The following is a 16,017-nucleotide window of genomic DNA, read 5'->3' as shown; positions in this document are numbered from 1 at the left end:
TCCAATCCGCCAGTCATCAGATCAAAGCACACTTGGAAAAATTTAAGTCAGAAGTGGAACAGATGGGAGACCACTGTCTGAATCTTGTTTGCCATCAGCATAGGTATTGATAATCCTTTACTAGCATATATGCTAGGAACGGGGTCCTACTAATCCCTCTTATGAACAAGAACATTACGCTTGTTTCTCAACCTCCAGCCTCTGCCCCTTTCCTGGCCTTTGCTGGGGGACCAACTCATCCAGGTTGAGTTGTGACGTTGCTAGATTCCTGCTCCAAGGGACCCTGGCATTTACAAGTCAGCTTAGTACTTGGGTTAGGAGACACGGGTGAGAACTATTAGGAAGAAGGCTTCTCAGTCTCTCTGCATAATGACACATGTGAGGTGAAATTTGTGTAGCATGCAGTTGGGGTAGAGATGAGGCTGCTCTCAGGGCCCCCTTCTTCATGACACAGTGTGGGAATATTCTGTCCTAGAGAGTTCCTGGCTGGGGAACTGACTTTGCAAACCATCTCTTTAACTGCTCCAGTGATACATAGCCTGCCGGCTCCTAAGCTGCCTATGTCTTCTCTTGTGGAGTAAAACCAGGCAAGCCCTAAGAACTTTGCTAAGATTTTAAGAAATCTGAAGAGACCATCAGGATTTGAGATCTCCCGTATCTGATATGATAGGCCTGTGTATTAGGATTCTCCAGAGAAACAGAACCAGTACACAAAGAGAAAGAGATTTCTTATAAGGCATTGGCTCATGTGATTATGGAGGCTGACAAGTCCCGAGGTCTGCGGTTGGCAAGCTGGAGAACCAGGAAAGCAGACGGTATTGTTGCAGACCGGAGGCTTGCAGCCTTGAGACCCAAGGAGAGTGGATGTTTCAGTTTAAGTCCAAAAGCAGGAAAGGACCAATGTCCCACCTCAAGGCAGTCAGGCAGGAGGACTTCCCTCTTATTTGGAAGAGGGTCAACCCTTTTTAGCCCTTTTATTCTATACAAGCCTTCAGCTGGTTGAATGAGGCCACCCATGTTAGGGAAGGCAGTAGGCTTTACTCAGTCTATTGATTCAAATGTTATCCTCATTCAGAAACACCCTCACAGACACACCCAGAATGCTTGACCAAATGCCTGGGCACCCCATGGCCCAATCAAGTTGACATGCAAAATTAGCCATCACAGCCAGAAAGAAAACACAGGTTGAGTATCCCTTATCTGAAAGGTGTGAGACCAGAAGTGTTTCAGATTTTGGATTTTGGAGTATTTGCATTATACTGACAAGGTGAGCATCTCTAATTTGAAAATCAGAAACCTAAAATGATCCAATGAGCATTTCCTTTGGGCATCATGTTGGCATTCAAAAAGTTTCAGATTTTGGATTTCCAATTTTCAAATTAGGAATGTTCAACCTGTAATATGGCCCCAGACTACCTTTCTAGACATAGGTTCCACAATGCATATAATACCTGTGCCCTTACACACCCTTATCTGTGTTCATGGTGTTCTCACAGCCATCACTGCCTCTCAAGAATCCTACTCAGGTCTTCAAGCCATAACTCAAAGCCTCCAGATTTGCCCTTTTCACCATTAATCACTTGTGTTCCCCTTAGCTCATTTCTTATCCTGCCATCTAGCATTAATTCACCCTAGTAATAGTTAATTAGTACTAGTTAATTGTTAATTGGTAATAGTTAATTTGTGTTCCTGTGTGATGATAATCAAATGATATCCCCTAGATGATAATGAATCTGAAGGCAAGGTGGTCTGGTCCCTCTCTTTTCCCAGTACCTTGAACAGTGCCTAGGACAGAGGAAGTGCTTTCATTTAAATGCCTATTGACTCCAATTTGGATTGACCTGTGGAAAATAAGTTTCTAGAGTCTGAGACCAAGTGATATAATAGTTTTATTTGAGACATAAAAGCACATGTGTTTCTGTTACATAGTGTGGGGTTTAGGGTCCTGGTTTCTAAGACAAGACTTTATTTCACCCTGTATCACAGCTTCCTGGGAAAAGAATTAGGGAGACACAGCCTGGCAAGAAAATCATTGTTGCTGGGGAGTTGAAAAGAAAGGGGAGAACTTATTCAAATTAGTGTAACAGAGCCCCCAGGACGAAGAGAGTGGTGCAGGGAAAAGGTCTAAATTCCTGGTGGTGGTGGGGACGCTGGCACATCCCACAGCAAGGACTCACCCCTCAATGGAGGCAGCTGGGTCTTGGGAGGGGAGCAGGGGGAGGCCGGGGGCTCCTCAGCTCCCTCCCTAGATTCCCAGTTCAGTCACCCCTTCCCCCTGAAGAATTCAAAGAGGAAGGGCAGGGTCTACGTCATGGACACTGCTACTTGTTCGATGAAGCTAGCCAGGTTTATGTCCCGTTCTGAAAGGCCAGCACACTCATGGGTGCTCAGCGTGATGTGAACCTGAAACGAAACCAGAAATTCTGCTTCTGCTGACTTAAGAACAGGAGGGAGTCACCAGCTGCTGGGCTCAGCCCCGCTAGGAGCTCCAGAATAGCAGCTGGCCACTACAGTCTCTCCTGGGGACTCCTTCCTGACATGTCTGTAACAACATCATCTACATCTCCCCTTTGCTGTCTTTCAAAAATAATCGTGACTTAGCTATAGAATAAAAACTTAACATCCAACTGTCAAGAGCAACCTAAAAGCTAAAGACAAAACCAAAACCAATGTCAGCTCCTAAACACTATCCATTCACAGATGGCCTCTTCCACCCTTACTGTTTTTATAAACAGAGACTGCAGAGCTTTTGGCACATGCTAGATATTTAATGGCTGTTTCCATTCATTAAGCAAATAATTTGATAGGTTGGCTATGTGTGTGCATTCTTAGTTCATTACTTTTTCATTCTTCCATACCTCCAGCAAGATTAAAGCCATTTAGAACTATGAACACTCAATAAATATGCCTGATTCCCACAGCCTTTCCTTTCTTGGGTTTTGCCTTCTTAATGTCTACTTTAACCACAACTATCTCATGCATCTTTTAATTTGCATTTCTTTATAGTAGACTGATTTTTTTTCCAGGGGTATTTTTGTTGATTCTAGGCATGTGCAATCTCAGTGAGATTGGAAATGAGATGAGTGGATGACCTATGGGTCAGAAAGCTGCATTGTTAAGTCCAAAAGCCTTCAGAATGTGTCAGAGTTTGCAGTATTTGGACGGGGGCAGAGCACAACAGAGGCACACAGCATCACTCACCTTATTGTACACGTTAAACCATTCAGGATGGTGGTCCAGTTTCTCAGCCTGCAGGGCCACTCTTGTCATGAACCCAAAGGCCTATTTAAGTGGAGCGAGAGCCAGGTTAGTGTTTTAAGAGAAAGGACTTCTGGACATCACCAATTCAAGGCCTAGATGAAGGAGGATGAATTAACTTCCCCCCAGGAGACTCCTTTATCTTTAAATCATTTCCCCCTTGACATTCTGTCACTGGTTCTCAGGCTTGAGTTAGAGATTGTCCCTGCAGTAGGAAGAAAGTCTTGCTATTTAGGACGCCAACAAGGTGGAAACACCACAACAGGCTTTTGGTCTGGCCAGTCTTGGCTGTTGGTTCAAATGTCTTCAGCTGTGCATGTTTTCTACTTGAACTATCTCCTCAGAGGACTGCTGCTACAAGTTCCAGGAAGGCAGAGCCCAAGACACATCCTCCTACTCTCCAGTCCCCAAAGATGATACTTTCTGAGTTAGGCAGGAAAATAAATATCCCCCCCGGCACAGTTATCCAAATAACTGGATGAGTGTGGGGTCTCAGAGTCTTGGCTAACGAGACGTGAAGGGACAGAACATGCTTTGTAAGGTGACCCCATCAGCCTCAGTCTCAGAAAACTCTGTCCCGCCCTGGTGCCATACCCTGTTGAAGTCTTTGAAATGAAACTGCTTGAAGATGGCATCGCGGCCTTCCAGCTCATTCCACCCCACGGCCCTCAGGTTTGGCAGCAGCTGGTCCCTCTCCTCAGCACTCAGCCTGTGTGCTTTGCCAGCCTAGAAGAGGGGAAAAAACGAGGCCCAAGAGCATTTCTTTTTATAGGTCAAAACAGGGGCTCCAGCCTTTAGGGGAACTTAGCCAGCCTCCACTGGCTGCTTTGGACGTGGGTGACCAAGGGCAGCAGGTCTTTGAGCAATAAGCTGGAAGCCCTCAAGGGTGGCACTCTGCCCAGGAGGTGGGGTCCAGGCTTGTCCGCTGATAGGCTCTCAGGTCTTGGGTTTTACACTCCACACAGAGAAAGGAAATCCCAAAAGCAATGCAATTCATATGACGGGGACAGAGACACTCTTCCCCTATCCTGCCCTCAAAGCCTTACAGACCTTCCCCTCCATAAGATCTATTACATCAGTGAGGGCGTAAAAGCAAAATAAATCCCAGATGCAAATATATTACTCCACAACCTCTGAGGAAGAGTACCATGACTGTCCCCCCTTCCTTTTCCTATTATGTACTTTATCATATGCACCCCACGTCCCTACGGTAACTTTCATGTGTATTGAAGAGCAAACAGGCCTAGAGAGGGGAAACGACTTGTCTGCTGTTCTTTCCTGCCCTCCCCTAGCCAGGGATGGCGCAGTGTTGTCTGTGTGTCAGCATCCCTGGGGCTGGACAAAGGAGCTGCATTTAAAATAAGTGTCCAGCCCATTCTTAGCCACACTGTAGCTGACCGTGTTGGCACTACCTCTAGTAGGTCCTCAGTCATGCTCCCAGGCAGCCTCTGGTCCTGAGCCGCCAGGGCTAGGTTCTCCGGTTTTCCATCTGCTTTTCTGGCTGGTTGGGAAGCTCAGGCCACAGAACTCAGTCCCCAAAGTGGAAGGAACTTGGCCAAAGGCAGCTGGCAAACCTAGTGCCCTGTCCTATTTACCTAATGTGCAAAGTGCCCTCAACGCAGCCCAAATTGGCACAATTCAGGCCATGAGTGGAACCTCAGAGAATGCAAGGAAGCAAGGGTCAGTTTCATCCTAGGAGGATCCAGGTCTAGGACCTTAACGGATCCCAGAACCTAGGCTTCTAGAGTAGCACCACCCAAGGGCAGAAATAGAGTGCTGAATTGAAAAGAAATACTTAGGGGTGAGGAGGGAATGTGAGGGAGGTTAATTTAGCTTTTATGAGGCAGCCTGCAGACTGAACACCATGTGTTGATTGGCAGGAAGTTTGAGCCCCGCTTTCACCATTTACCAGCCAGGTGGCTGTACCTCTCTTGGCAGAACCTCTACCTCCACAGATCATCAGGAGGTGCCAATGGGACACTTTAGGAAACTCCACTGCTATAAAGCAAATGTCATCTGCATTACAAAAAAATACCTCCTAAGGCAAGTAGGCTTGTGATGGGCCTGGTAGCATTTGTGGTAGCTGAAGCATCGCAGTGCTTTCCTAAGTCCGTCTTTTTTCCCTCCTGTTTCCCTCCTGAAAACGTGAGCTCTCTCCGGACTGAGGGAGCTTGGCCCCTCTCCTCTCCTCGGCTCTAGATGGCTACAGGGATTGAATGGCAGCAGCGATTTGCATCATCTGCCCAGTAGGGAGGTCTCTACTCCAGAGCTGGCCCTCTCCCCGTGGCTGACTGCCTGGTCCGTGTATCCAGACAACCAGAAGTCAGCCAAAGCATCAGAGCCCACTGTTTACTTCCTTGGCTCTTAAAGGGATGGGTGAGTCCAGGTGAGCTCTTAGGAGGCTTCCCTTTCTCGGTAGAGCCTTCTGGAACCCCCCAAGTCGCAGAGCCTGGGGCTGAACTGACAAATCTTCCAGGTGCCGGCTCTGGAGAGGGGGACGGTGCCCTGTTTGCTTAGTAAATCCCCGCCAGGTCTTGCCTCCTCTGGCGAGGTGTGGGGAGTGGTCGCCGATTTCCCAAGCCTGCATCTCTGGGGGCCTCAGCGCCCCTCACAAACAGCCCCACTCATCCTCCCTCCCCCAAGTCCCTCTCCCATCAAAAGGCCCTCCCAGTCTTGCCTGCTCCGAAGGCCTGTGGGCCAGAAACGGTCTGATGAAGCGCCCGAGCTTACAGCAGAGCAAGGGGCCCGCCCCCGCCCCGGGGGTAGGTGGGGGAAGCTAGCCCGGGAGGAGGGCTGCTCCTGCGCCACCAAGCCCCCGCGGCCGGGCACCGGCCTCAAACCGGCGCGGAGGCTGGCTCTGGAGCCCGGGACCGCACATGGGCTCAGAGCGTGAGTCCCAGGCGGACAGACCCTGTATCCAGAGTGCGAGCGGGAAGGGGCGCGGACGGGTACGCACAGGAGCGCGCAAACTCAGCCTGCCTCTCGCTCCCACCCCAGTATAAAGCCGAATCGGGCCACTAAGGGGACGAGATCTGCGAACTCTCCCACCACGGTCCTCCCCGGCCCTGTAAGGTCGTAGGCCCCGCCCCCAGCAGGGTCCGGGAACAAGCACTGGCCTGGGTCAGGGCAGGCCTGGCCTCCCAACTGGCTGGGACCGGGACCCGCCATGCCCCTCTCAGGGCCTCAGCTTCCCCTCCCCGCCGCCGGCGACAGGGACCCGGGCAGAGACCCCACTCTCGGACCCCGGCGGCTCCGCAGGAGGCTCGAAAAGACCCTCCCCCGCCCCGTCCCGCTCCCACCTCGCCCGCTGCTGCCCCGGCCCCGCTGCCCCGATCGCGGCGGCGCACCCCTGGACTCACCATGGCGCGGGCGGCAGCAGGTGGCCGGCGGAGAGGGCAGGCGGCGGCCGGGCGCGCAGGCGGCCGTCCCGGGGCGGGGCCGCGCTCGGACCGCCCTCCGGTAATGATTAACGTCCCCAGCCAGGGACGCGCTCGGCCTGCTTCCTTCCAGCACTTTCCTCGCTGCTCAGAGCCAATCCTCCGAGCTTGTTTCAGGGAGCTAGGGTGAAGCATGAGGGCTCCAAATGCCCACTTCAGGGTTGGAATCCCAGCCCGCCGCTTACAGCTGGGTGGCCCTGGGCGCCAGAATAACTATTTATTTCTTTATAAAAATCTTTTATTTGGATAGAATTGACATGCAATAAGTTGCACATATTCAACGTGTACAATTTGATGAATTTTAATGTTTCCCTCGTGAGACCGACACTGAGATCAAGATTATGAACATATCAAGTTTCCTTGATGACTAATGATATTGAATATCTTTTCATGTACTTATTTGCTAAGGATAAGTCTTTTTTGGTGAATAGCATGTTTGAATTTCCTGCCCATTAAAAAAGAAATTGGGTTGTTTGTTTTCTTACCGAGTTTTGAGGGTGTTTTTTTCTGGATATAAGGACATGATCAGGCAGTGCTTTTCAAATATTTTCTTTGAATTATCTTACGCTGCCTTTCAAAGAGCAAACGTTCTTAATTTTGATGAAATCCAATTTATCAAATGCTTCTTTGATAGATTTCTATTTTGATGTTGTACGCATAGAAATCTTGGCCTAACACGAGATCACAAAAGTTTTCTCCTATGTTTTAGAGCTTTGGGTTTTACATTTAGTCTGTGATCCACATTGAGTAAATATTTTTGTATGCTTCAAGTTATAGATCCAGATTCACTTTTGCACATGGAGATTCAGTTATTCCTTTCTCCACTGAATTGTCTTCGCACCTTTGTAAAACATCAATTGATTATATATGTGTGGGTTTATTTCTGAGCCCTTTCTTCTGTTCCATTGATCTGTTTGTCCATCATGACAGGACGCTACCTTGTCTTGATTATTATAGCTTTATAATAAGTCTTAGAGTCAGGTTAGAAAAGTCCTCTCACATTTTACATTTTTTCTGTTACCTTTTATTCTTGTACTCCATTTTTATTCCCCCCCGCCCGCCGCCACGGCCCATAGCAGCCTCTCTAATGTGTTAATGTGTATTTTTGTTTGCACACGTTCTTGCAAAATGTGTGGTGTTGTTTCGTCTATATGTATTTTTAAATTTATGTAAATGGTATTATGTAAATATATTACATTTCTCAGTCTGTTTCTTACAAAACAGAGTATTTAGTGGAAAATTAAGATCTACCCATGTCGCTATATGTATATTCAATCTGTAGCTTTTAACTGCGGCCTAGTATTTTGTAATGAGAGTCTGCCGTGGTTTCTTGTTCTATCAGTGATGGATACTTAGGTTCCCTCCAACTTTCTGCTGCTACCACCACCTCCCAAATCCGTGAGTATGTGGGCACACACACACATACACACACAGAGTTAAACAACAATGCTGCTGCAGTGAACATCTCTAATAGCTCCCGGGGCTGTGGGCAGTTTCTTAAGTATATTCATACCCTATGAATCCAGCAATTTCCCGCATGGGTGTGTATCTCAAAATAGTTCCAGATAATGTCCAGAATGGGGACACCAGTCCTCATTCTCGCCCGCACAGTGTGAGGGGGTACTATTTCCATATGCACCTTACACATACATACTCACACTTCCTGTTAGCCAGCTTTTTATTTTTTGTCAGGCTAATAGCTATAAAATGAGAGTTTATTGTGAAGCAGGATTTCTTTTGACCCCTTTGCTGGGGTTGCAGCAGGGAGTGCCCTATGTATTCAGCTTGCAGCCCACATCTGGTTTGCGTTCCAGCCCACAGCTCATGTGGCCACTGCAACTGCATGCTCAGCCCCTGGCATGAGGGAGCATCTGAGCGAGTGATGCAGGGTTTGGCCAGCTGCATCGAGCCATGACACGGGAGCAGGCTCCGTGTGGCGCCCATGGCCGGACCAGGTGTGTCACCCCAAGGAGACTGTGGCAGCACCCAGGCAGGGGTGCCTGAAGCCCCAGAGAGGAGTGTTACAGAGCTAATTAGCTCTTTTTGCTCCACCATCTGCAGCCTGATGGACAGCAGCATGTTAGCAGCTCTGTCAGCCCCTTTCTCCACTCTGGCCTGTGGCTCCAGGACCAGCTTGGCCCTGGTGCTGCTTCTGTTCTGTGGGGCAGCTGCCTCCACCAGTGAGGGCAGACGGCCAGTGTTACAGCGTTTGTGGATGCCGTTTGGTGGGTCCTGAGCTCTTGTCCTGCATCCAAGAAGAAAGAGGTCATGCTGACAATTGAAGGGTAGTGAGGATGGAGAATTTTATTGAGTGATGAAATGGCTCTCAGTGGAGAGGGAACGAGAAGGTCGGGTTGTCTCCCTCAGTGTGGCTGAGTCTAGGGAGTTTTATAGGCACAGGATCCGGGCAGAGCAGGCTGTAGGTAGTATTAGAAAAGTCAACATTTGATTTGTTAAAAAGCATTATTCAGAAAGAACCAATCAGGAAAGGGTGGGCAAACAGGAACAAAAGTTCTCACGCTGGGTTGAGGGGTTTCATCCCAAACCAGCAGTCCAGGCTGTTTTTGGCTTGAATGTGGGGTTTCAGGGGAGACCCGCCCTATCTGCTTAGGTATTTGTTTGCCTCCTGCTACTCTCAATTGTTTTACCCTACATTGTTTTCTGATGACTAATGAGTTTGAGAACCTCTTCATATGCTTGTTACCATTTGGGGGTTACTATTTGTGAATTGCTTTTTAATATCCTTTGCCAATTTTTGAGAATTTACAGTGCTCTCTTTTTATAGTTGGTTTGTGGGTGTTTATATAAAATCTAGACATTAATTGCTTGTCAGTTTTGATATTGCAAATATCTCCTCCCATTCTGCCATCTGTATACTAACTTATTCCATGAGATCCATGATGTCTGTGGGCATAAATCTTATATTTTGGTGTAATAAGATTTATCTTTTTTCCCTCTGCCTTATAATTTTGTGCATTTGAAAATTTCTTTGATAAGTCCTCTTTCCACCCTGCTACAAAAATATACTCCCTTTTCTTTTGTTAACTTTATATTTAGATAGATTTAAGACCTAAATGTGAAAGTTCCCTTTTGGTATGTAGTGTTAGGCAGGATGTTAGTCTCCAAAGATAGCACCCAATGAACCATAACTCCCAATATTCACACCCTGCATAGTTCTCACCCATGTTGAATCTGGGATGGCCCAGTGTGACCAATCAATGGTCAGAAATGTCACCATGCAACTTTGTTTTGATACAGTGTCTTGCTCCGTTGCCCAGGCTGGAGTGCAGTGGTACAATCATAGCTCATTGCAGCCTTGACCTCCTGGGCTCAAACGATCCTTCTGCCTCAGCTCCCCCAAGTAGCCACCATGCCTGGATAATTCAATTTTTAAAATTTTTTATAGAGGCAGGATCTTTCTATGTTGCCAGTCTGGTCTGAAACTCTTGGGCTCAAATGTTGGGCCTTGGCCTCCCAAATGTTGGGATTCCAGGTGTGAGCCACCACATCCAGCTATAACTTCTAAGACTAGGCCAAAGAAACCCTGGGATCTGTTAACCATTCTCCAGCCACGTGAGTGAGCCTTTTGGATGCCCAGACCCGCCAAACCTTCAGATGACTTCAGCCCCAGGAGACATCTGACTTCAATCCCACGTGATGCTGCAAGTGAGACCAGTCAACCCATGGAACCATGAGAAATTATAATTTTTGTTATAAGCCACTCAGCATGGTGATTTGTTCTGCAGCAATAGGAGCAAATGGCAGGAACAAAAATTGGTGCCTGGAAGTGGAATGTTGCCATAAAAGCAACCTAACACATGTAGCATTAGGTTGAGAATGGGTGGTGACAGTAGAAGGAAAGATTTAAGGACAGCAAGAAGGCAGGAGGCAGAAAGCCTTGCTCTCATACATAACAATGAGAAAAGACTGCAGGCACGACAAAGTCATCACTTTTCTTGAGCTCACCAGGGAGCTGAGCTCACAGGGCAACCAAGTATCCTGAATTCCAAGAGGGCAGGTCCCTCCAAGGAGAGGCAGGATGTGCAGTCTGGCTCACTTGGGCAGCACTTGGAGGAAGGGGCAGCCTTCATTAAAGTGGGTAAGAAGAAAGAAATCAGTTCAGTTTTAACAAATTGTTGGGAGCCAAGTGTGGGCTGGCATGTCGGTCTGAGATAGCAGGGGGCCCAGACAAGGTGAGAGTTTGTACACACTGACCGCCTCTTCTGTGTGCATGCTCGCAGGGTGCTCCTCCGGTGAGGGAGTGGGGCAGGATGAGGGAAGGAGAGGGACCCACTCAGTGGTGTGGGGGCTGAAAGGGCTGTTTTTGCTGTGGGAAAAGTGCCCAACCCCCTGTCCTAAGCCCCCTGTTCAGTGGTGCAAAAGTCTTAAGCCACAAGCTGAGGCCAACAAACCATGTCACTCCCAGGGCACAGCCCCATGGTGGCTTCATTTCTGGTAGGAGAACCCCCCTACCCTTGGGGGAGGTTCAGGAAACTGTACTGGGACCAAGATCCTATGTTAATATCATTCAAGATCCTATGTTAATATCATTCCCACTCCCTCTGGGGCAGAGTGGGAAGTTCTCCCACGAAGGACCTGCCCCGGATATAAGGCAGGGTCCACTGCACTGAGGCGGATGGGTGGGAAGGCTGAGAAAGATCCACCGTCCCGGGCATCTGAGAGCCTACACTTACCTCCCCACCACGAACCTGGTGGTGGGCAGCAAACCTGGTAGTCGCCACGGGGAGAAGGGCAAGAGTATGGAAAATATGAAGAAAGAGACCTCCTTCCTGTTGGGCCACTGGGGACGTGGCAATTACTACCACAGAGAGATTACTGTACACCTCCAGAACAACTGGATAAAAGGCCACCTGACCCTACCATGTGCTGATGAGGAGGTGGCATTGCTGCAAGTCTCATATTTTGCTGGTGGACATGAAAAATGCTTCAGCCACTTTTTTTTTTAGTACAGTTAAATTTTCCGTATATTTTGTGGTTATTTGACTAGTGTCTGCTGTGTTAGCTTCCTAGGGCTGCCATAACAAATGATCACAAACTTGGTGGCTTATTATCTCACCATCCTGGAGGCCAGAAGTCCAAATGGAGGCGTCAGCAGGGCCATGCTTCTCCTGAGGACTCTAGGGAAAAGCCCTTCCTCATCTCTTCCAGCTCCCGGTGGCTCCTGGAGTTCCTTGGCTTGTGACAGCATCACTCCTATCTTTGCCTCCGTCTTCACATGGCCTCCTTCCCTGTGTCTCTACATCCTTTTTTTCCATGTCCAGAGCCCAGGAGCACATTCTTCACTGAAATCACTCTCTGCTGCAGCTTTTAGAATCCGGTCACTCTTGAAAACACCAAAGGCCACTGGAGCCTGCAGCTGCCCATCATGTCAAGATCTGCTGATATCACGGTAGCACTCAGCAGTGGCAGCCCATTGCTTCAGCTGCTGGAAAAACAAGACCATCTGCTGAGTCAGAGGTCCCACCCGAAGCCAAGTCAGCCACTTCTGAAAACCATTTGGCAATTCCAATTTCTTATGAAGTGGAAGAGACACTTACCTATGTATCAGCAACCCCACTCCGACAGAAATGAAGACACATCCACACAAAAGCCTATGTGCTAATGCTCATGTTTGTGGCAGCTATGCTTGAAAACAATTCAAATGTCCATCAACAGGTGAATGAATACACAATGTCGTATGTCCATAAACTGGAATACTAATCAGCAATATAAAGAAATGAACTACTGACACCTTTTACCACGTGGGTGGATATCAAAAGCATTATGCAGGGAGTAACAGCACAGAAGGCTATGTACTGTATTATTCTTTTTCTTTTTTGTGGGGGGCGGGAGGGGGAACGGAGTTTCTCTCTTGTTGCCCAGACTGGAGTACAATGGCGCGATCTCAGCTCACTGCAACCTCCTCGTCCTGGGTTCAAGTGATTCTCCTGCCTCAGTTTCTTGAGTAGCTGGGATTACAGGCATGTGCCACCATGCCTGGCTAATTTTTGTATTTTTAGTAGAGATGGGATTTTGCCAAGTTGGCCAGACAGGTCTCAAACTCCTGACCTCAGGTGATCCACCCACCTCAGCCTCCCAAAGTGCTGAGATTACAGGCATGAGCCACTGTGCATGGCCTATATTATTCTTTTTATATGACATTCTGAAAGCCACAAAACTAGGTATAGGGAGAGAAGAGATTAGTGATTGCAAGGGGCGAGAAGGGATGGGAGGGAAGGAGTTGACTATAGAGGGGCACAAAGGAAATTAATCAAAACAGTCTATGTATCTTGATTGTGGCATGATCACATGACTAGATGCCTCTGTCAAAAAGATGAATATGTAAATTATATCTCAACAAACCTGACTTTAAAAAGAAAGCTAATCTACCGTGCTAAGTCTGCAGATAATTATTACCACTGGGGAGTTAGTGCTGGAAAGAGACTATGAATGGGTTTCTGGTAGTACCCTGTATCTTCATCTGGCAAAGTTGGTCTTTGGGTGTGTACGTCTGTCAGTTTACAAAAATTCTTCAAGCTGAATCCCTATGAATAATGTGCTGTTATATATGTAATATTTCAATAAAAAGTTTTTTAAAAGACAGTGAGAAAATATTATTGGAAAAAAAGATTCAAGAACAAGTAGGAACACTGTCTCTTCAGTAACTTGGAAGAGACGAGTGGTACCTACTGAACTCATGCTTGGCTTCTAGCAGCCTAGAATACCATTGAGAAGACGGAGAGCAATGAGCTAAAAAGAGGGCTTTTTTAGCTTCTCAGTTACCAAATGATTCTAAAGGTAAGAAGTGGCTTCATGGTAAAGATCAAATCAAGGGGAAAGCTGTAAGTCTCCTGTTATGACCTTAGAAAGATTTAAGACTCTGTCTTACAGATACTTTCAGGTAAACAATAGGGCTTCTAAGAATCTTCTTGATATGCCTCCTAGACCAACTTTGCCAGGCAGGAGGGCTGTTAAAGACCTTAAGAATTTTGTTTCTCAACACCCTGACTCTTGGACCAAGGTACACAGGGGCCTCTCTTCAAGAGATTTGTGGCTGTAATTCTTGTCCAATAGAAGGAACCTCAATAAGGTCTATAGGAACCTCACAAAGCTTTTAGTAGAATTGTATTGGTACTGGCACTGCTAACTTGAACTAAAGACAGAGACAATTCAAAACAAAAAGAGTCCACTGTGCCTCCTACCTTTCAGAATCAGACTGAAAAGCTACTCCACTTCAAACATGGACATATCTAAAAGAAAAGATAAGTCAGATTTCAGAGATAAGAGCTTGGCTTTTTGAGCCAAGAGCTATAATCACTTCCAGGGAGCAGGACTGGGCTATCAATCACTGGGGAACTGGCAACATGTGCCCTGCTGGATTTTAGAATTACCATGGGCCCAAAATTGCTACGTGCCGTCTTCCCTTTTTTTCCTTTTGAACAGGAGTGTTCAAGTTGTCTGGGGCCCCATGTTGCGCTGAAGCAGCCTCAACTTCCCTCTTTTGATGCCTCTGTCTGTCAGGATGGGCTGGGTAATGCTGCAGTAACAAGTAACCCCCAATCTCAGTAGCTCAACACAACAAAAATTTCTTTTTTTCTCTTATAACATGTTCAATACAGGTAGACAGAGGGACTCTATGCCTTGTAGTTACACAGGAACCCAGGTTGATGGAGGTGTCATCTCTCATATATTTGCATAATAACTGCAAAAGTGGGGTGGGAACATGGGGGGGTTAGCAGCAGTGGATCTTAAGTTTTAGCTCACATGGCTGTGCCTAGCTTCAAAGAGAGTGGGGAAGTACAAATCTACCATGTGCCCGAAAGCCGAGTGCTGGAATTCTGCATTTGATGAATGACATGAAGGACTTTCATAGGGAGCCACTACCCTGTGATGAAGCACCTAGTGAAATCTGCTGCTGGCCCAGGTAGAAAGAGAAGTCACCCTTTAGGCTACACATCCTGGGAATGGGGACCTGGGCCATGTGAAGCTCTAGGGTGTGGTCTGGTCTAGGGAAACTATTGTCCCCCAAGGGACTCCTGAGCCACCCTAGTGGAGTCTAGAGGCTGGTAATATCTAGATTTCTTTAGGCCATCTCCTAATCATCCCATTCTACCCCCTAGAATTTTGCCTCTCCATTAAAATAATTAAATAGTCACCTCTTCCGAGGGGCAGGAGCAGACCCAGAATTTGTATGAGCCTGATGCTTAATGGTATTTTGGACACCTTCTTTAAGAGGAAGAACACAAATTACAAAAACAAATTAAAGTACAAATATAAATATTTACTTAGAAGGAGAAAGGAATTAACAACAAATTGTAAGTTCAAGAGAACTTTTACAAACATCACAAAGTTTAGAAAAATAATATTTTTATGAACTGCCTGACGCACACCTGTAAGTTTTCCTTTCCTACGGTTTTGGCTACATTTTCATGGCCTCTTCATATGATGATGATTTGGCATTAGCACTTCTAAAGAGAGAATAGGATGGTAAATTTTGATAATCAAAAAAGGAAATGAATGCTAGAAGGAAGACTGATTATTTTTATTTTTGATAGTTCGAATGTATAAACTTGATGGCACACACATACGTGCTTGCTGGTTGGACCTAATGAAAGGTGAAATTCTGATACATTCTTTTTGTGCAATCAAAAAAAGAAAAAAGTGATAATGTATTTACCATTGAATATGTTACATTATTAGGAATATTTCTTGGCCAGGCCCACGCTGTAATCCTAGCACTTTGGGAGGCTGAGGCAGGTAGGTTACTTGAGGTCAGGAGGTCAAGACCAGCTTCACCATGTTAGCAAAGCCCTGTCTTTATCAAAAATACAAAAATTAGCCAGATGTGGTGATGGGTGCCTGTCATCCCAACTACCTGGGAGACTGAACCAGGAGAACTGCTTGAACCCAAAAGGTGGATGTCGCAGTGAGCCAAGATCTCGCCACTGCATTCCAGCCTGGGTGACAGAGTGAGAATCTGTTTTTTTTTTTTTTTTTTTTAAAAAAAAGAAAAGAATACTCCTAATAAGAGGGACAATCTATTTTGACTAGCTGTTGATGAAAATGAAACTGTCTGCTTAGAAATATTGCACACCTGATAACTGGGAGAATTTTCCAGAGGTCCAATGCCAGCTCTGTACATATGGAGCCTTGTTTCCCTGCGTTACCCATCTTTCTCTGCCAGAGGCCATGGGACGTATCTTATAAGTGTGTATATTCCTAGAAGGCACTTCTATAACCATGATGGCTAGCAACAAACTTAGATATGGTAGTGACAGAGAATGGCATAAATGTATCCCTCTAAACCCAAATGAAGTGTATC

The 16,017-nt window shown here is 46.8% G+C and overlaps 1 protein-coding gene across 2 annotated transcripts; it reads right to left on the bottom strand.

The window, feature by feature from the left end:
- Positions 1 to 1,871: 1,871 nt before the first annotated feature.
- Positions 1,872 to 6,645, bottom strand: PCBD1 (pterin-4 alpha-carbinolamine dehydratase 1). Of its 2 annotated transcripts, none has more exons than NM_001266886.1 (4): positions 6,618 to 6,645; positions 3,853 to 3,984; positions 3,202 to 3,282; positions 1,872 to 2,403 (listed from the first exon to the last, which is right to left on the bottom strand). In NM_001266886.1, the coding sequence occupies exons 1-4, from the start codon at positions 6,618 to 6,620 to the stop codon at positions 2,305 to 2,307; spliced, it is 315 nt and encodes a 104-aa protein (NP_001253815.1). In that variant the 5' UTR covers positions 6,621 to 6,645; the 3' UTR covers positions 1,872 to 2,304. The 2 variants fall into 2 exon arrangements, with proteins under 2 accessions (NP_001253815.1, XP_028709291.1); XM_028853458.2 differs by lacking the exon at positions 6,618 to 6,645 and adding an exon at positions 5,936 to 6,305.
- Positions 6,646 to 16,017: the final 9,372 nt, after the last annotated feature.

Source organism: Macaca mulatta, chromosome 9 (genome assembly GCF_049350105.2).
Source record: "Macaca mulatta isolate MMU2019108-1 chromosome 9, T2T-MMU8v2.0, whole genome shotgun sequence".
NCBI classification, from domain to species: Eukaryota; Metazoa; Chordata; class Mammalia; order Primates; family Cercopithecidae; genus Macaca; species Macaca mulatta.
This window is presented reverse-complemented; position numbering and strand designations above follow the sequence as displayed.